Genomic DNA, 20101 nt, shown 5'->3' with positions numbered 1-20101 from the left:
TCCACTCTTAGAGTATGTCTACACTAGCCCCCTAGTTCGAACTAGGGAGGCTAATGTAGGCATTCGAAGTTGCAAATGAAGCCCAGGATTTAAATATCCCGGGCTTTATTTGCATCTTCCCATCCAGGCACCATTTTTAAATCCCCTTAGTCCGAACTAACTGCCCGCAGCTACACGTGGCTTAGTTCGAGTTAACGTTTGACTGCCGCGTGTAGCCACGGGCAGTTAGTTCGGACTAAGGGGATTTAAAAATGGCGCCCGGATGGGAAGATGCAAATAAAGCCCGGGATATTTAAATCCCGGGCTTCATTTGCAACTTCGAATGCCTACATTAGCCTCCCTAGTTCGAACTAGGGGGCTAGTGTAGACATACCCTTAGAGTGTTTGGGATTTAACTAATATAATCTGCTTTGGATTGGTGAATGAGATAAAAATGTTCAGCAGATAGACTTGTCCTTTAAGGTGAAGTACAGACTCTCATACAGCATCCACAGCCTCTCCAAACTCTGGCACTGGAAGGTGTCAGAGCCACTCCTCCATCTATCTTTGGTACTCCCACGAAGTCCAGTGTCGTCATCAGTTCTTCTGAGCAGCCAAATGGTGCAATTTCCATCCCTCTAGATTTGCAGGGGCAAGTATTTTGTGTCCACTTCTCATTCTGCTCATCAAGGGGCCGAGAGAGAGAACTAACTAAATATGTGTTCCCTGGTTCAAGATTATATTTTGGGGCCCTCTTTGTAACTGTGAACAATTTCATGTATGCAGATATAGCAAAATCATTGTTTCGGTGACATACTTCATGTAATATCCTTCTGGTGATTTCCTAGAGCCTCACGGTGGTGACAAGTCCAGTTCCTAATCAGAACCTGGACATGCAGCCCTATGACCTGAGCATTGACATCTACAGCCGTTACATCTACTGGACTTGTGAAGCCACTAATGTGATTAATGTAACACGCTTGGATGGGAAACCGATGGGTGTGGTGCTGAAAGGAGAACAAGACAGGCCCCGGGCCATTGTGGTGAACCCAGAGAAAGGGTATGTAGTGAAGAGGAGGTGCCCTTTGTGCTATAGAAGGGAAGAAGGCCAATACGGGCAAATTGTCTATACATCTTGAAAATGGGTGCAGTGAGGGGTTCCTCAGAGGGCTCCCCCTACCCCTACCCAACTTCACTTAGCCCTGGTCTAGAGCTAGACATTTGGCCCAGCCTCCCCCTCTCATGAAAGATGTGAATGATTTTGCAACCCTGTGTATCAGTTCACAACACCACTCGCTCAAATTTGGATCAGCTGCCCCTCACACTTGAGGGGTGCTGTAACTCTGTGCTTCTCCCCCACCCCAGTATTGCAACCCTTGGGCACCCATGGGCACTCCCACCCTTGGGAAGAAGTGGAGCAGGCAGCACACCTAGTCCCCAGTAGGGCTGAGGATTGGATCCAAGTTTCTGGAGCTTCATGAAAAGTAGAGATGCAAAAGGAGGATGGGGCCTGGAACTCCCAGAACAACCTGGCTCCTGGTGGGAATGATGCTCTTCAGCCTGACCACCTTTCTGGATTGATAGCTCAGGCTTGGGTGTAGAGCAGAAAGACCATGGGTCTGGGTGCAGTGGGGAAAGTTCAGAACTGGGTGTGGGGAAGCTGGAGGGGAGTACGTGTGGAGCTGGGTCTCGAGCAGTAGAAGGAGTGTGGGCTGAGTGCAGGGAGCTGTAGGAGAATTCTGGTTACATCCTTTCCCTCTACTCTGCCTTCCTTTCCCCAACACAAGCAGGGCAAGAGACATAGCCCCATCCTGCCTAGAAACACCTCCTGTACAGATGGTCAGTTCCATAGGCAGTGCTAGCTGGCTCCCTCCCTTGCACACCAGAGCACTGAGAGGCACAGCAAGCTTGTTTCCTGCATGTATGCTCAGCTCTGGTTGCTTGTTTCCCCATCCTCCTGCCCCTGCAGAGCATCTATGCAAGGGAAGGGTCAGTGTTAGCCCTACATTGAAGATGGTTGGTTTTCCCCAAATCAGTTGTGTTAAATAGCTGCTTCTTCCCTCCCCCTTCTATTTCTTCAGTACAGAAGTAAAGAAAGAAATTTGTCTCTGAGACAGAGGAAAAGAGTTGCTGAAAACCTGCATAATTTACAAATCTGTCTGACCCTAATTCTTCCTGTTACAGGTACATGTACTTCACTAATCTGCAGGAAAGGTCACCCAAAATCGAGAGGGCAGCACTGGATGGAACTGAACGGGAGATCCTCTTTTTCAGTGGCTTGAGTAAACCTGTAGCCCTGGCCCTTGACAGCCAGCTGAGTAAATTGTTCTGGGCTGATTCAGACCTCCGGAGAATTGAAAGTAGTGACCTTTCAGGTAGAGTAGAACTTATGTTCTGTTCCTTTCAGATATTCATTTGCACTAATAGTTGCTCCAATTAGTGCTGTTCACTTCAGTTTCTAGTTTCAAGACCTTAATGAGCTTCCCCCTCAAAGCCAGTTCACAAATAATTACTGCTGTTTGTCATGGGTTTTTATCTGTCAAGCAAACCAGGAAATGTCCATTTGGTGGAAATTTTTTGCTGTAGTGTTAAGTCAACATGCACTGGCTACTACTGGGTTAATTGACACTGTGACGATCCAATCACCCAGGGTTGATTTAGGCAATCTAGTGAAGACAAGTTAAATAAACTACCAATTGCTTGGACATCAACTCTGGTACTCCACCAGAACGAGATAAGTAAGGGGAGTTGACGATAGAGTTTCTCCCGTCAATCCAGCACAGTGTGGACCCCACAGTAAGTAGATCTATGTCAATTACACTACTAAAGTTACACTACTAAAGTAACTCAAATTGCTTAGCTTAGATTGTATCCTGACACACTGCAAGCATAAGCAGTTTGCCCACTGATGTACAATAAGTTAATCAAAGATCCAGAAAAAGAAGTCTTAACTCTTAATCAAGTATTAGACCACACACAATGCCTTGAAATATTGAAAGTTTGCTATAATGTATTCTGGGATGACTTTGACCACCATGGATTCAGCATCTGCATGATTTAAATGACATGTAAGACTTATTCATTCCTTGTTTCTCCTTTTCCATCTGTTAGGTCAATTTTTAGAACACCAAAGTAGAAGGCTGGTGTAAATTATAGCCCGCTCCTTTGTTTTTAAACCATCGTACTTTTTTTTTTAAACGTGCAGCTGTCACATAATTTCATATATTGTTTATTAAATCCTCACCATTCCTTCCATGAACACGGAGGAAATTTTTTTCAAAAACATTCTTACCGTTAGTCACCTGTACTGCAAGATGAATTACAGCAACTACCAGTGTAAATCTTGACTGCTGAGACAGATTGCTAGTTAAAGAATCCTGATTAATAGACTTTTTTTAAAAAATGGAGAGCATACTTTTTCTGCATGTGTGTTCTTAAAAACCTCTTTTGCTTCCTGGATCTGCAAGTGCTGCTACTGTTACAAAGAGAGAGAATATGCTTCATATGTGATTGGATTATAGGCTAGGAGAAAGAAGAATGCTTCCAACAGATACCTTGGGCCCAGTTATGTTCTATTTCTATTGATATCAATTGGACTTCTCAGATGAGTAAAGGCTCATATATCCTGGGGCATGGACTGGAATAGCTCCTCATGTGGACACTAGTTTGAAATAAAAGGTCAATATATTCCAGAATAATTTTTTTTTTTTTTTTTTGGACATACACTTACTATTCTGGAATATATTGGCTTTTATTGTGCTGTGTGGATCCACACAGGGAGCTAGGCTGGAATGGCTGTTCTGGTCAGTTTCCCTCTGTAGATGAGCCTTAAGATGAGCAGGATTTGGCCTTTTGGGCAAGATTGGGCAATTCAGGAGAGTCTCACTCTAAGATCTGAATTATGGAGGAAGGTTGCAACACGATAATATGGATGGAGACACAATACTATCACATGAGCAAAATTTATAAAGTAAAAATTCTGCACTTAAATAGTGTCTATGTTTACTAAATTAAAGGTTGGGCATAATTTTTAATGCTGAATCATCTATAGCCCCTCCTCTCTTGTTTGCTGAAAATTTAGCCTGTTGTAAAGAAAAAAGTAAGTTTTGGACAGTGCATATCTTGAATGAGGAAAGTAATGGCAGGAGGATAGTCCAGTTAGTCATTTTTAAACTGAAGGAAATATGGATTTATAAGCCTTTAGGCTCTTTCGTTATGATGTTTCTGGTGGGACTAATGGCTGCTTTGTCAACTTTGTGGTCCCCACTTTCAGGAAGGATAAATGTCACTGTCTTGGTTTAGTCACAAATAGTAAATTATTCTTGGTCATAAATATGGGTGGAAAAACTGAGGTAGTTGTAGCTTAAAAATCTGTCTCTTAAAGCTTTTGCAATATGCTGAGAAATATCATGCAGATCGCTCACCCCCTTAATGGATCATAAAAGAACTCTATCCAAAAGAGTGAAACAGTAATTTTAAAGGTTGACAGCAATGGTCATACCTTCCCTTTCTCAAGTCTCTCTTTATGCCTCTCCACCCTCTTCTTGGCATCTCACGACTATGACAGATGACTTATACTCATAGATTTCAAGGGCAGAAGGAGCCATTTTGGTCACCTAGCTGACCTCTTGCATTACACAGGCCATGAAACCTCACCTAGTAATTCCTTCATCAAGCTGGATATGTGTCTCTACTAGAGATGTGAAGAGCTAGTCGATAATCCGATAAGCAAATGCTTATCGGATAATCAACAGGATAGTTGACTAGTCATCCCCCTCCCCCTAGTTATCCCCCTCCCCCTTTGCTGCCTCAATCAGGGTATGTCTACACTACCCCGCTAGTTCGAACTAGCAGGGGTAATGTAGTCATCCGCAGTTGCAAATGAAGCCCAGGATTTGAATTTCCCGGGCTTCATTTGCATGAAGCCGGCCGGCGCCATTTTTAAATGCCGGCTAGTTCGGACTCCGTGCCGCGCGGCTACACGCGGCACGGACTAGCTAGTTCGGATTAGGCTTCTAATCTAACCCTGTTCCACGAGGAGTACAGCTAGTTCGGATTAGAAACCTAATCCGAACTAGCTAGTCCGTGCCGCGTGTAGCCGCGCGGCACGGAGTCCGAACTAGCCGGCATTTAAAAATGGCGCCGGCCGGCTTCATGCAAATGAAGCCCGGGAAATTCAAATCCTGGGCTTCATTTGCAACTGCGGATGACTACATTACCCCTGCTAGTTCGAACTAGCGGGGTAGTGTAGACATACCCTCAGAAAGGGAGGGATACTTCGAAGCAGCAGCGCCACATGGAGCTGTCCCCAGATGACCCTGGAGAGTCCCCAGCTGACTCTGGGCTTCGGTGCTTATGCCTTTGAAGTGTAGCATCAGCCCTAGGGCTGTTGCCGCACTTCGAAGGTGGAGGCGCCCTATTGACTAATGGAATACTCAATAAAAAAGGCATTGACTATTCAATCAGTCAGTTACCTGATATGTAACATCCTTGCTCTCTACAGCAGTGGTTGCAGCCCTTTGGGGTTCTGTGTGTGGCCCATGAAACATTTTGTTTATTGTTGCCCATGCACAGGGTTGCCAGATTCTGCTGGGTTTCATCTCATAGTTTTTTTTTCTTACTACTATTACAAAAGCGACACCTATGTAAAGCAAGGGAATGTGAAGTGAGGCATGTGCTGTTTGCACACAACATTGTGAGAACCGTGGGCTCCCTCTGCATCCAATTAAAGCGCTGCTATGGATCAGTCAGCACTGCCCACAAATTCTAGGTACACCAGCCCAGTCAGCAAAACTACCCTATTCCGGGGGATCATCTTGGTGACGACAATCTTGCAGCCAACTGAGATGGAGGGCCATTCATGTGTCCCACTCTGTAGCCTAGGTTGCCCCTCAGTGCTGTATGGATCCATCAGCATCTTTCCTAGGGCCAAATTCATCACTTGTGTAGCTCCAGGTCACTGAGTGAAAGTAGTGTCTATAGTTTAAAGCCATGATTCCTAGGTTATTTGTATAACAGTAGAGCTATGGCACCATAGTTATCCTGGCATAACCCCACAGTGTAGACATAAGCTACAGCAAAAGAGGGGCTTTCCTGTTACTGTAGGAATTAGGGATATAAGCGACTAATCGACTATCTGATAGGCAAAGGCCTCCCCTATCTCCTTCCCTTCTATAAGAGGCAGCAAGGTGGGGAAACAGGAGCCAGTGCTGGAAGGGGTGGGGAGCTGTCTTAAAAGCTGGTTCCCTCAAGCACCATCTCCAGGGTGTTGCCTGCCTCCCCCCCCCCCCCACCCTTAGAGGCAGCAGGGGGTGGAGGTAGGGGAGGCTGCTGCGAAGCAACCCCAGTCTGTAGGGGTCCTAGTGGGGAGCTGGAGATGCGCACACACAGGCACACGCGCACACACCCTCTGCAGATGGGCTGTTGCTGCCAAGCAGCCCCTGTTCGCAGCAGCCAGGGGCTGCTGGACTCAGCGAAAGCCAGGAATAGTCCCAGATGCAGTCGGCTCCTGGAGCTACCTCCATTTAGCTACATCCCATCGACTAAAAGTATAATAGGTTCAATAGTTGATACAATTTGTATCAATTTGTGCATTACTTTACCCATCTTAAAATGGAGATAAGTATTAGTTTAACTTACTGTAAAGCACTTAGAGAGCATCTAATGAAAGACTATAAAATGCAAAACATTGGTAATGATATTAATGAACACTGACTGAAGAATAGAAAACCTATTGAGATTATGAAATAATAAAACACTCAATTTCAATCATAATCATCACAAATAGATAACTGTTTGATCCCAAAAGCAAATTTTGCGCTCACATTCCTTGGGGGAAAAAAACCAAACCTATAGCCTTTTATGTGTGGTGCTCACTGTACTAGTGTCTTTTAAAAAAACATCTTTTTTGGGGTGGGAGGGGGGGGATCATAGTCTAATTGAACGTGTTCACAAGCTATTGCTTGCTGTAAATTTTAAAAAAAAGTGTAAGATAGAAATGACCTGAACACTGCAGAAGATTTGGCAGTGCTTGGATGTGGATCGAAATGTTTCAACTGTGGGTTTTCTATACTGTTAGTTTCTGTGATGCGTGTGTGTGACTAAAAGTAAGTGTTAAGTGCAAGGCATAATAAACTCATTGAATCTATTGCCAATTCACTTAATTCACAGCTAATTATGCAGTGTTATCACAGCTTTTGTGTGTGTGGAGGGACGCTAAATATAAGTTTCTAACCCTAGAGTTGTGAAGGAAATAAATGTAAAAAGCCAATGTAAAATGGTGCAGAGTAAGTTTGCAGGCCATCTTCAGCAGTAGCTCTGAGACAAGTATGAACTATGCTTTCTTTAATCAAAATGGAATTTTAACTCTGAAATCTAACAATGGCTATTTAAAAGTCAGTGCTGTTGAATAATCAAGTGCCTATGAGTTCAGCATAAACATTCAGCTCATGTGCTTCTTCTGGCTGCTGCTTAGGTTGCTAATATGGGGAGCTGAGAGGGAGTCTTCACTGGGGGGAAAAGGTGTATTCCTAACTCAAATTAACTAATACAAAGTGAAAATCTAGAGAAGGCAAGGCAGTTTGTCATTTTCACAAGAGTTTTTCAGGTTGAGTTGGACTATGAGTAAGTTAAGGGTTGCCAGATGGTTTGAACAAAAAGGCCAGACACACTTGACTTTACATCACAATCTACATTACATCTTATTTAGAAAATACCAGACATTTATATTTTCTCATTTATATTTTCTCAATTTGTTTCCTGAACAAAAAGCTCAAATACTGGACTGTCTGGTTCAAAACTAGACACCTGGCAACCCTAGAGTGAGTTAAGGGTTTACATTTTCCTACAAGCCAGTGTGAAAACTACAACGTGCCTTGTCTTCACTACAATTTTACATCATATTGATGAACAGAAGTCAACAACAGGCCTTCCCTTCCCCCAATTCAAGCCCGTGCCAAACTTAAAATTGCTCTTGATCCATTCCATGAGGGATAGGGAGAAAAACTACTTCTCTTTGGAAAAAGTTTTAATCCCCTCATGTGAGCCAAACCCCCAAATTACCGTGAAGCTGAACCACTTGGTAATAGTGACCATAATGTACTTAAATTTAACATCCTTGTGGGAGAAAAAACACCAGAGAAGCCCACCATAGTAGCATTTAACTTCAGAAAGGAGAACTACATAAAAATGAAGACGCTAATTAAATGGAGATTAAAAGGCATGGTCACAAAAGTGAAATGCTTGCAAGCTGCATGGAAGCTTTTTGAAAACAGTATAATAGACTCATATTAAATAAAACATATTTTGAAATGTAAAAAACCCCCCACAAAAAGTGTTATCATGGCTAAACAACAAAGTAAAACTAATGCTTAGAGGCAAAAGTGCATCCTTTAAAAATTAAGTATAAATTCTGTCAAGGCAAGTATAAAAATACAATTAAGCAGGCCAAAAAAAGAATTTGAGGAGCAGCTACCCAAAGACTGAAAAACTTGCAGCAAAAACATGTTCTAAGTATGTCAGGTGCAGGAAGCCTGCCAAACAAACAATGGGGCCACTAGATAATTGTGGCGCTAAAGGAAAGTAAGGCCATCCTGTATAGTGTGGAGAAAGTGAATAAGGAAGTGGTGTTTACTCCTTCGCAATACCCAGGAACAAGGGCCACCTAATGAAACTAATAAGCAGCAGGTTTAAAACAACTGGAAGTACTATTTCACACAATGCAGTTAGTTCTTAATTTGTAATGAAAGGTGTGCTGGGACTCAAGCAAGTTTTTTACTTTCATAACTATGCAGCACCCCAGAGATGCTGGGGTTATGAGCTACCAAACCTATCGATGCCGGCTCTACATCCAGCTGCTTTTAGAATGCATCTATGCATTATCAGTACAATACAGTTTGCAGTACCAAATGAAAAAACTGAATAAGCATAAAGCTGAATTTAATATCAAAGTGACAAAAATGTTACTGTGCTCGCTGTACTACTCGCTATCATATATCATTTAAAAACACCTTCCTTTTTTTTGGATTACCCAGAATCTACCTTGGAACTTCTTTTTCATGGGTGGGTGGGTGTTATATATTGGAGATCTGGCTGCAGAATTTCAATTTGGATTGCTACTGAGGACATTGGGCTTTGTGTGTAATATGCATGTTTGCATCTGTGTAAAGTATGTTCATGATAATATTTCAATCGCTTCCAATTGCTAAACCATAATCTCCTTTCCAAAGGGGCCAATCGAATAGTTTTAGAAGACTCCAATATCTTGCAACCTGTCGGGCTGACAGTATTTGAAAACTGGCTGTACTGGATTGACAGGCAGCAGCAAATGATTGAAAAAATGGACATGACTGGTCGAGAAGGACGTATGAAAGTCCAGGCTCGTATTGCACAGCTCAGTGACATACATGCAGTTAAAGAACTAAACATCCAAGAATACAGTAAGTACCATCCCTCTTCGTAAGAAACAATGGGGGATGAGCTGATACGGGTGGGGAGTTGTGCAGCGTAGGGGATTATTAATGGCATCGGGGGACATTTCTTTCTAGACTATGGATTTAAACCCATCCCAAATGAGTAGTGTCCAAAAGGCTAATAAAGAGCCCATGTGGAATGAGTTTTTCTTGGTTGTGTCCCAGTTGGATAGGAGACCATCACAAAAAGACACTATTGGATTCTGTCACTCGGAGTATATCTACTTCAGAGCTGGAAGATGTGATTATTCCCACCTGAGGAATATCCACTTTAACTCTGATTGAGCTGGCACACTAAAAAGAGAAGGGAAGCCATGGTGGTTCGAGTTATGGTCCTGTCCAAACGCCTAGGTACAAACTTGAGGCGGCTGGTCCCTCCCTCCCCTTGCACTGCTGCAAGTACGCTTTGATTTTTAGCACACTAGTTTGATCAGAAGGAAATAGTGCTGGTCTCTTCGAGCTAGAAATGATGCCTTCCAGTGTAAACATCCCCTAATGGGCAGCAGCCATATGCGTAGTCCTGTGACAGCAGCCAAGAATTGAGTGGCTATAGAGATTAAAATATCATCTTGGTCTAACTTGACATGAATGGGAAGTTGACTGGGGATGGGTGCAGCCCAGTGGAGCCACAGCCATCACAGAGGAAGCAATCACGTTAACATAAGTATGATGTGTGCTTTGAACTGGAGAATTTTTTAGGAAACTGTCTGGGGACATTAATTAAAGCAGATGACTAGTAGCTTTGTTTGCCATTAATCACAGTAAATCTGTCAAGAATTTCAAGAAGAAACAGGGCATCCTTATTAAACATTAAAATGAAAAGACACATTTATCTAGAGTGTACTCATTTGAGTTTTGGAGGCAGTGCAAATGCATCAGACTTTGTAAATCAGAAAAGTTTGCTCTTTTGCAGCCATTTTAAGAAAAAGAGAGACTCTCATTTTAAAGCGTAGGTACCTTTGTTTTATTCCTCTAGAACCAATTCCATCTTTCCAAGAAACAAACCCGTAGGTTTTGTTTACTGTGTTTTTTTTTTAAAGATTGCACTGCATTAATTTTTTTGATCCTTCAATTCACTTATAAATTATAGATGACTAGAGCTGCTTGTCTTGAAGGCTTTCCACTTGAGGAGGGAGAAAAAGAAGCAGGGCAGTGGCCATAATGAGTTCCATACAGGTGAATCCCGTGTCCATATAGAGCCCCTCAGAAGCCAGTGGGCCTCTGCAGAAGTGCAGAGGAATCAACTCTGTCTGTGCTCATGGGATCAGGGCCTGAGAGAGTAAATCTGGATGATTTTTCCCCCAAGGTCTGCCAATGATTTTCTTCACCCTAGATGATCTCAACCAGATGTGTGGAGGTTAATGCATAAAAGATCTTCTTTATAAATTGCAGGACAGCATCCTTGTTCTCAAGATAATGGCGGGTGTTCGCACATTTGTATTGTGAAGGGTGATGGTACAACCCGATGTTCTTGCCCGGTGCACCTTGTTCTTCTTCAGGATGAACTATCCTGCGGAGGTGAGTCGTTCCAGGTGCCTGTATTTCCTTAGTTGAGCCCTTAGAATGGGGTTAGGATGGCCTTCACGTTAGCCTCATGCTTCCATCTGGGAAGGAAAAGCAAATGCCAAGTATCTCTTAACATAGCTCCATAATTGAACCTGTCCCATTGAGTTGCGTTAATTAACTCTGAGGCAAGAAGGCTTTTCAAATATACAAATTTCCATTTGTCCTTACTAAGTAAGTTATTTCAGGTTTTCTTACTCAATAGTCTGTAATCCCATCTGAGAAAGTCGAGCCGCTTCCTTCCTGCCTCTGTTGGTATAACATTTTCTATTTGACAAGCAGGTGGCTTTGAAAACAGCTGTAATTAATGGGACTCTTTAATCAATGCTATGTGCGCTACTACTTTAAAGCACACCACAACACTTTTGTGTGGCTTTCCCAGGACCACCAATGCTAAACAAAGAGCTCTTGGCAAGAGGTATTTTCAAGATAGCTGCTGCTAAACAGCCAGCAGAGGGAGTACAGAGCACTCTTTTGTGAACCTTGCGTAAGTGGCTTATAAAAATACAAATATTTTTTGGGTGCAGTAAAACAGTTGTCATAACTACTTCTGGCAGGCTCAATTTAGGGTTGCATAATTCTTCCAATAAATATCAACAGAAAGTACAAATGAGTTTTTCAGTCTTCGACTTAGCGCCACACCAGAGCTGGGTAATTGGCCCCCTTGGTGACCTTCTCAGCAGAGTGCAAGGATTGACTAACCCACAGAGCTTGGAGGTGATTCTTCTAGAGGAGAATTTTGGCAGAGCACAGTGAGGGGAATTGGAATCTCTCTTGCCAATTTTGTATCTGATCTATGGTTAAACTGAGGACTTTATTTGCTAGTGTGTTGATTTGTCAACTTTTTGCCTTTGCTAAATTCTCTCTCGCACGTGCACAAATTGAAAGCACGAGGTTAAGGATCAACGATTCTTGCACTGAATTTTTTTAAAATACCAAGTTGCTTCCTCAAAATGTTGTAGATTTTTTTGATTCTCGTACCTTTTGCTTTGTATATCTTCTATCCTTCCTTCTTCCTCTTCGTTTTGGCCTTCAAAATCATCCCATGCATGGCGTTCTAAACTGCACATGGGGAGTCGTCATTATAGAGCAATGCAAAATGTTGCCTCTGTGGCCAGGCTCTGCTGGCTCAAAGAGGAGAGGAAAGCAGAGCTCAGGAGCTTCATTCTCTTTCTGTTGACATTTTGAGTGGATTTGTTGCGCAGTTCTGTAGCCAGCAAGACGACATGTGGTCACACAGTGGAAAAAGAACTAACATAATCCAGATATTTTCTGAGTGCAAACTTCATGCTAGGCCAAAAAAGGGCCTCTCTTTTTTTTATAATGCATGCTTACTACATAAGATTAACAGTTACTGTAGTAAATGTTAAATAACTGCTAACAGCTGTGTTGAGATAGCAGGAGTTGACTGGATGGAGCAATTTTTTTTGTCTTTTTAAAACAAGTTTGACTGAACACAGTAATAGAGGGCACATAACTAGACACTGAGTCACAGCACATCCATCTGCACCACATTTTATCCTTTGAATGTTTTCTATACAATTATTGTCGAACATTAAAAAGAAAGCGAGCCATCTTTTGTGTACACAGTGGGGAAAGGGGGGGAAAAGGAGGAAGAGAAACACTCTTCATGTGTTGACTTCAAATTGAAGCCCTTTGAAGACTTAATGAACTACAAGAGAAGGGTAGACTGTGCTGTTGAAAAGGGCGTTGTGGGTGGAGAATTGCCCTTTGAATTTTGCATGCATATGTTTCTTCATCTTGTCTTTGTGTCAGATTGTACTCTAGTGATGTGAGCATTCACTCTGATCTGAGCTGGCTCAGAGCAGCTCAGATCATTGAAGGAGAAAAATTCTTTCGCATGCGGCATGTTTGCCCAAAGAGTTAGGTTCTCCTGCCTCTCTACTTGAAGGTGTGCTGCTTGTGGACATGGATTATTGATGGGTTCATTTGGGTTTGTTTTTGTTTTCTTTTTTTTTCCCAAAAGAACCCCCAACCTGCTCCCCTCAGCAGTTCACCTGTTTCACAGGGGAGATTGACTGCATTCCCGTGGCCTGGCGCTGTGATGGATTCACTGAATGCGAAGACCATAGTGATGAAAAGAACTGTCCTATCTGTTCAGACTCCCAGTTCCACTGTGAAAGCGGACAGTGCATAGACAGCACCCTCCGGTGCAATGGAGAGGCAAATTGCCAGGACAACTCTGATGAAAAGAACTGTGAAGGTATAGTGGATACTTGGGAGTGAGGCATCTAAATACCTTTAAAAATCTGACGCCAGTTGATACAGCACTGGACTAGGAACCAGAGGCTCTTGATTTGATTCCCAGCTCCACCACTTGTTTGCTGTGTGAGCATGGGCAAGTAATTTCACTTTTCTATCTCTGTTTCCCCATCTGTAGAATGGGCTAAAGAAACTGACTGGCCTTTATAAAGCACATTAAGCTCTACTGATGAACACTTGCTATTTTAAGAATGTTATTTCAGGTTCTAAAAATCTCATAGTATTGGACTTAATTGTGTGTTTAGGTGTGTGCTGATACCTCTCACTAATTAATGGAAACTGGGAAAATATTTATTTATTATGTAATATCCAAATACAATGGAATTTAAAGTGGGTGAATGTGTGAATGGGCAAGATTGCAGACAGATAAGAGAGATTTGGAGATATCCACCACCTGCAAACCCCAGCAAAAGGCGGCTGCAAAATGTGCCAAATCCAAATCACCTTTGATTTTTAAAATCTTAGAGGGCTTTTTTATTATTATTAATAATTATTATTATTAATAATAATAAATGCATTTTCATGTTAGCTGGAGTCTGAAGTTCTGTGTCAGTTAAACCAAGCATAACACAGGCAAACTGTCCCATCCGCATCCTTCTTGGCCTGGAGGGGCCACTTCTGAGCATTCCATTTTTCCACATCCATTCATTGCTCTTCTGAGGCCTTAAAAATCTCTGAATCGAAAGGGCTGCTTTAAAGTCAGATGCTATGACCAGGACCCAAGCCAGCCGTCATTTGAGAATGATTAAGCAGACTAATGACCTAAGCCAGATTTCAACAAGCTAACTGATTTTGAATGAAAGTCTCCCTATCCACTACCAGTCTTGAAAGCCATCCTGTCTTTCACATGATTAGGGTCTGATTCTGTTGATAGCTTTTCTTTAGAATGAGAAGCTTCTGGCTGCAAAGTTTTAGGTGGTTTAAAAATGGGCATGCTGATGTGGCGTTGTCTTGTCTGATGCGTGTGAGAAAGCATGCCCTCACCAGTTACTAAGGAAAATAAGAATGTTATTTCTGAGGGCAGCTGCACCTATATTTTTTCTCAGTGGCACCCAACAAGGGCACCCAATACTCATGTCTCACTCTATTCTACCTAGTGTATTCCCAGGCTGCCCAGTTCCCTGCTTTTGCTACATCATTTCCAGTAAGGACAATCTGCTCGTGTCCTTTTCAGAGACAGATAACAGTAATAGCTTCATATTCAAGTTACCACACAGCTGTTTCTAAGTGAACCTACCTTATTCTGAAAGTAAAAAGTGTTGCAGAGAAATCATATTGAAACAGTGCCAGAGCCTGCACACCTATTAATTGGGCATCACTTCACTCTAGGGGTTTCCTTGTGGCTACAACCTCATAGGAGCTTAATGTCAGAACAACCACACAGTTTTATGTGGCAGCCTTCCATTCCTCCCCTGAGGATTGGGGCCCTCCTTGAATCAGGAGTCCTCTCCATATGCTGTACCAGGAAGAAGGCCCCTGAGTCATCTTAAACTCAAGGGGGTTTTATCCAAAGACTCTTCTTTGTCTGTTGGTCTCTGGAGAATCTCGTATTAACTAGTATATGCACATCTCCCCAAGGACTTTCACAGCTCATCACAGGAAGTTTGCTGGCATCCCCCCTTCCTACTAGAAAGGATACATTCAGTTCTATAATAGCATTTACACCATGGCCTTTGTAATACAACATACCACAAAGATACTCTCCCTATTTCAATATGGTTTAAATTGATTCAATCAAGCTTATCTCAGTTTTATCAGTTATGACAAGATATTGTCACTCTGTCACACACTAGTCTAACAATGCCTTGCGTTCTTACTGATAGTCACAATCATACAGTATATAAAATGTACTCTGATCAGTTGACAGCCATTATTACCCAGAATGCAGGTGTTTGGATAATTATTGTTCAGTTTAGTTTTCTCAATAACCATAGGATGACTATACATCCCTTTCTACTCTGTTACTAGTCATAATGTTGTGCCTTGTTTGTAAATTAAACCCTTTTAACACCTTTTCCTCCCTGGAGGACTCATCTCTCCAAACTAATAGTCACATACTCGTGTTTGCACCCTGAATTGGGAGAGTTCCAGTCCCTTCCTTTCTTCCACTTCAGGTTTAAATTGACAATGTCAATAAAAATATTTTGTCCAATGCCCTAGAATTTTTCTCACGTACAGGGAGGGAATGACAGGGCTGGGGAAAGAAAGGGGAGGAAGAAGAGTATGATGAGGATGTTGGAAAAAAATGTTATCTTTTTAGAAAAGTAATAACTTTTATCTTTTAACCGTGTGACAAGGTTTTGTAATTTAATTCTTTTTATCTCATTCAAAATCCAAATATGTAATAGATAATGTGACTAGTAATTATAACTTGTGTGCTTTCTGTTAATTGTATCCAAGGTTAATTTCCTATAAATATTGTGGCCTTCTGCCTCTGAGTTCATTCAGTACAGGATACTACATTTATTACCCTGAAAACAGGAAATCACACACTCAGATTATCACTGTACAGGTTGGACCTCTCTGATCCGGCACCCTTAGGACCTGAACGGTTCTGAACGAAGGAATTTGACGGACCAGAAGAGGTCCCCTGCAGCCAGCTCCCCAGACTACCTTCCCTCCCCAATGTTGGTCCCAGCCTTCCCCCCTTCCAGGCTGCCGTACTGCCCCAACCCCGCTATTGAGGCTGTTGTGTCCCTAGCCCTGGCCTCCCTTCTGGGGCTGCTGGGACTGCTGCATCTACAGCACCAGTCCTGCCACTGGGGCTACCACAGCTACTGCATCTCCAGCCCCGGCCCTGCTATCAGGGCTGCCCACATCCTTGGCCCTGCTGCTGGGGCTGCTGTGGCCTCTGCTGCACTACCTGCCAGGCTCCAAGCCGCCAGCCCTCTTGCTACTGGGGCTCCCAGCCAGGACTCCCTGTTCCAGGAGCACCTGTGGTCCTGCTGGACCACAGATGTTGCTAGATGAGGGAGTTCCAGTTTGGGGAGGGTCCATCCTGCCGTACCCACCTCCAGAACCTTTGCTTTCTTGAGTATCTGACATTGATCATTTCTGGACATTTTCTTCCCTCGCCAGTGCTTTGTTTAACCGATCAGTTCCGCTGCGCCAGTGGCCAGTGCATTGGGAAAAACAAGAAGTGTGATCACCACTTGGACTGCAGTGACAGCTCAGATGAGCAAGGATGCTGTAAGTGTGAATTCTGAGATCAGAAACATGGTGGTAGCCAGTGAAGATGGTTGTTTACCTCCTCAGTTAATTAGAATTCTAATAACCCACTAATAAAGCCACATGCATCGATTTTAAGGTGGCTGCTCTTGCCTCACCTGTTGCTCAAAAAGTAATCCACAGGGATCATTAGAGTGGGAAGAGCTAATTGACATGTCGCTTTTTTGGAATGAAAATTCTTATTCTGACAAATGTCTCAGGTTCAAAAGAGTTACAAAAACGTATATTTTTAAAAATGGTAAATCTTGCTTTATAATATGCATGTATGTGTAGGTGGAAGCACTCTCTGTGCTATAAGAATCTCTTCACAATGTCCTGAGGCTGTCAGACCCATTCTGCTCTGAGTCATGGTTCTCTCAGCCACAGAATTCACAAGTGGTACTTGAAGAACCTTAAGAGTGCTCCTGTCTCTTCACATGGAAAAATGCTAAAAGCTTTCTTTGTGCCTAAAGCTGATGTAATTTTCTGATTGCTTGATAGTTGCAGATCATGGTTTCTGGAATATAATATCCCTTGTGTCTGCCTGCCTTGAAAGCCTCTAGAGCCCTAGAAAAAAAATCATTGCCTTCCAGAATGGCATCATGTCTGGCCGCTGTTGGGCTTGTAATAACATTTCAGAATGGCACTGCCTCACAGAGATGATTCTTCTAGGACAGATGATCAGATGTAGTTGATACCATCAATCTGAAGTGCACACAGGGCAGCCTAAGTGCCTTTGGAAATACAATTGGACATTGGTTCTTTGGTTCTCGTGTTTAGCATCAGTGAATCCTAGGCCATGAATAATAAACCCCAAGACAGCAGAGGAGTGGAAGTAAATGGTATTAATTAGAGTAATGGCATTTCCTCTAGATTTTCACATGCTACTTAGGACAAATGTGAAAAGTAACAGTCTTTAATTACAGGTAAAAATGTCATCCAAGTCCCTAGTGGGCATTTATTCACACCTTGTGTTTCATTAGAAGGCTGTTGTAAGTGGTTTGGAAGCTCAGTAGCATAGGCTTCCAATTTTTCTTTTGGGGAGAGTGGCATAAATGCTAATCTCAGGGCACATCTACACAGCAGGGCTCATGCCAAAATAAGCTATGCAACTTGAGCTGCGTCAGTTGTGTAGCCTAAGTTGAAATAACTTATTTCTGCTTTTGCCGCTGTCTACACTGTAGGCAGTCCGAAGAAGAGCACACTTCCTCCAACTTCCCTTATTCCTTGTAAAATGAGGGTTACAGGAGTTCGAGTAAGAAGTCCTCAGGCTCAATATTATGTTAAAATAACTACTTGCTGTGTAGACTACTCTTAGTGTATCTGAAGTTGTTGAATCTAACCAAAGTTACAGAATCTGACTAACCTCTTCCCATTTAGACACAACGGAGGAGCCAGCACCACAAGCCAACAATACCATAGGCTCGATCATTGGCGTGATCCTCACCGTTTTTGTGGTTGGAGCAATGTACTTTATCTGCCAGAGAGTGCTGTGCCCTCGCATGAAAGGCGATGGGGAAACGATGACTAATGACTATGTGGTGCATGGCCCAGCCTCTGTACCACTTGGTTATGTGCCTCACCCAAGTTCTCTGTCAGGATCTCTCCCAGGTAAGTATCAAGATGTCTAAGCATTTAAAATTTACACTGGTTTCCTTATTCTGTCTCTTAATGGCACTATGTACTTATCGTGGAAGCTCCTGTTCATGCTTGCCAGCAAAGTAGATGTTTGCACCAGGTATATGATTCTAGGCACCTGGCTCTTGGAAGACAGGATTGAACCCTTTGTGGTTTTTTACTCAATTGTTGTTTGATTTCTAACAGCACTATCTACAAGCAGCAGAGTTACTAGTAACAATATAGACACACACCAAAGGATCGATTCTTCCGCTTCTGAAATCCATCCTCTTCTGGGGCTAGTGGAATGGCACCAACGATTCTACACAGCACATAGGCTCAGGAAATAAAGCCAGAGACTTGTCTTAAATTAATGGGAACTTAGATGGAATATAATCACTTGTGTTTATTGGGAATTGCCCTCTCTCAGGGACAAATTCCCTGTATTGGGTACTTGTGGAGAGTTCTATGGAATCTTTAATGATCGGGAGTGATTGTATAAACAGTGATGGGCAACCTAGGCTAGTTATTGAGTCATGTGAGTGGCCCTCCTCCATCTCAGTTGGCTAAAAGATTATCATAACCAAGATGGTCTCCTGGGATAGCGTAGTTTTGCTAACTGCACTTGCGTACCCAGAATTTGCGGGGTGCACTGACTGAATCGTAGCTGTGCTTTGTTTGGATATGAACAGAGTACGCGGCTCTCCCAGTCAATGTTGTGTGCAATCAGCACCCACCTCACTTCACAAGCCCTTGCGCTACATGTGTGTCACTTTTAGGGATGTTGGAGAGCACTTAATTGAATAGTTGTGTAACTGCACAAAATATTATCGGTCACATGACTATTCGATAGTCCCCAGTAGTAGGTCCAGCAGCCAGTGCGCTCCTAGTTCCACTCCTGGGGAACTCCTTGCCACCTCACGCTGCTGCCTCTGTATACGGCTTCCTGCACAAAGCAATTCCTGCCTGCTGCCTCTCATACAGAGGCAGCAGTGTGGGGCAGCAGCAGCCGCTGTCTGTGGGGCCCAAGCTCCCTGTGGACAGAAGCTGCACCAGCATTCCATGGAGCTGCCCTCCCCTCCCCATCGCTGCTGCTGCCTCTGATAGTGGTGATGGGCAGGGCAGGTGGCTTGAAAGCCAGCTTCCCATATGTACCATCTCCTGCCTTGCCCCCATTACCCTCTGCACTCTCTATCCGAGGTAGCAGCATAGGGGGCGGGGGAGCAGGTGGCTCCGCAGATCCAGCTCTCCATGGCACCAACTCCCACCCCCCTTTCTGTCTGATACAGAGGCAACAAGGGGAGAGGATGTGTGCAGTCGATAAGATTAACCGATAAGACTAGGCTTATTGGTTAATCATTTACTCGATCATGTTGACATGCCTAGTCACTTTAGTAATACCAGTAGGGAAAAAAAATGACACCAGCCAAAACCAGCATACCTGCTGCTGCCATCAGAGCTGGGCAGCTGGAAAGAGGTAGCTGCTGGGTGGGAGCCCAGCTCTGAAGGCAGAGCTTCTGTCTGCAGAGCTGGGACCTTAGTTAGCTGCTGCCACTTTCCAGGTACCTAGTTCTGAAAGCAGCAGAATAAAAGTAAAGGAGATATGGGTAAGGTATTGCCACCCTTATTTCTGCACTGCAGCTGGTGGTGTGCTGCCTTCAGAACTGGGCACCGAGCCAACATTGCAACCACTGCTCTCCAGTTGCCTTGCTCTGAAGACAGCACAGAACTACGGGTGGCAATACCATGATCCTCCTAAAATAACTTTGGGATCCCTCTGCAACTTCCTTTTGAGTTAGAACCCTCAATTTGAGAAATGCTGGTGTCTTTGGCGAATTCTGTATAGTATAGAGTAAAAGTACACACAAAGCCAGATTCCATGAGACGACACCAGATTTCATGGTCCATGTTTTGCATGGCTGTGAATTTGGTACGGACCTACCAATGGGATACGAAACTATATGGCTAAATCACAAAAGCTC

The 20101-nt window shown here is 43.3% G+C and overlaps 1 protein-coding gene across 2 annotated transcripts in view; it reads left to right on the top strand.

Moving 5' to 3' along the window:
• LRP6 (LDL receptor related protein 6) overlaps positions 1-20101 on the top strand; it is a 198653-nt gene that overhangs the window by 165539 nt on the left and 13013 nt on the right. For both annotated transcript variants that reach the window (XM_075901099.1, XM_075901104.1), the window contains 7 exons: positions 828-1039; positions 2164-2354; positions 9207-9416; positions 10842-10967; positions 13000-13236; positions 16374-16484; positions 17883-18113. In XM_075901099.1, the coding sequence (XP_075757214.1) occupies positions 828-1039; positions 2164-2354; positions 9207-9416; positions 10842-10967; positions 13000-13236; positions 16374-16484; positions 17883-18113 (1318 nt within the window). The remainder of the gene's footprint in view (positions 1-827; positions 1040-2163; positions 2355-9206; positions 9417-10841; positions 10968-12999; positions 13237-16373; positions 16485-17882; positions 18114-20101) is intronic.

The sequence above is a fragment of the Pelodiscus sinensis genome, chromosome 1 (assembly GCF_049634645.1).
Source record: "Pelodiscus sinensis isolate JC-2024 chromosome 1, ASM4963464v1, whole genome shotgun sequence".
Taxonomy (NCBI): domain Eukaryota; kingdom Metazoa; phylum Chordata; order Testudines; family Trionychidae; genus Pelodiscus; species Pelodiscus sinensis.
The sequence above is the reverse complement of the archived record's forward strand: the minus strand, read 5'-3'. Positions and strand labels throughout refer to the sequence as shown.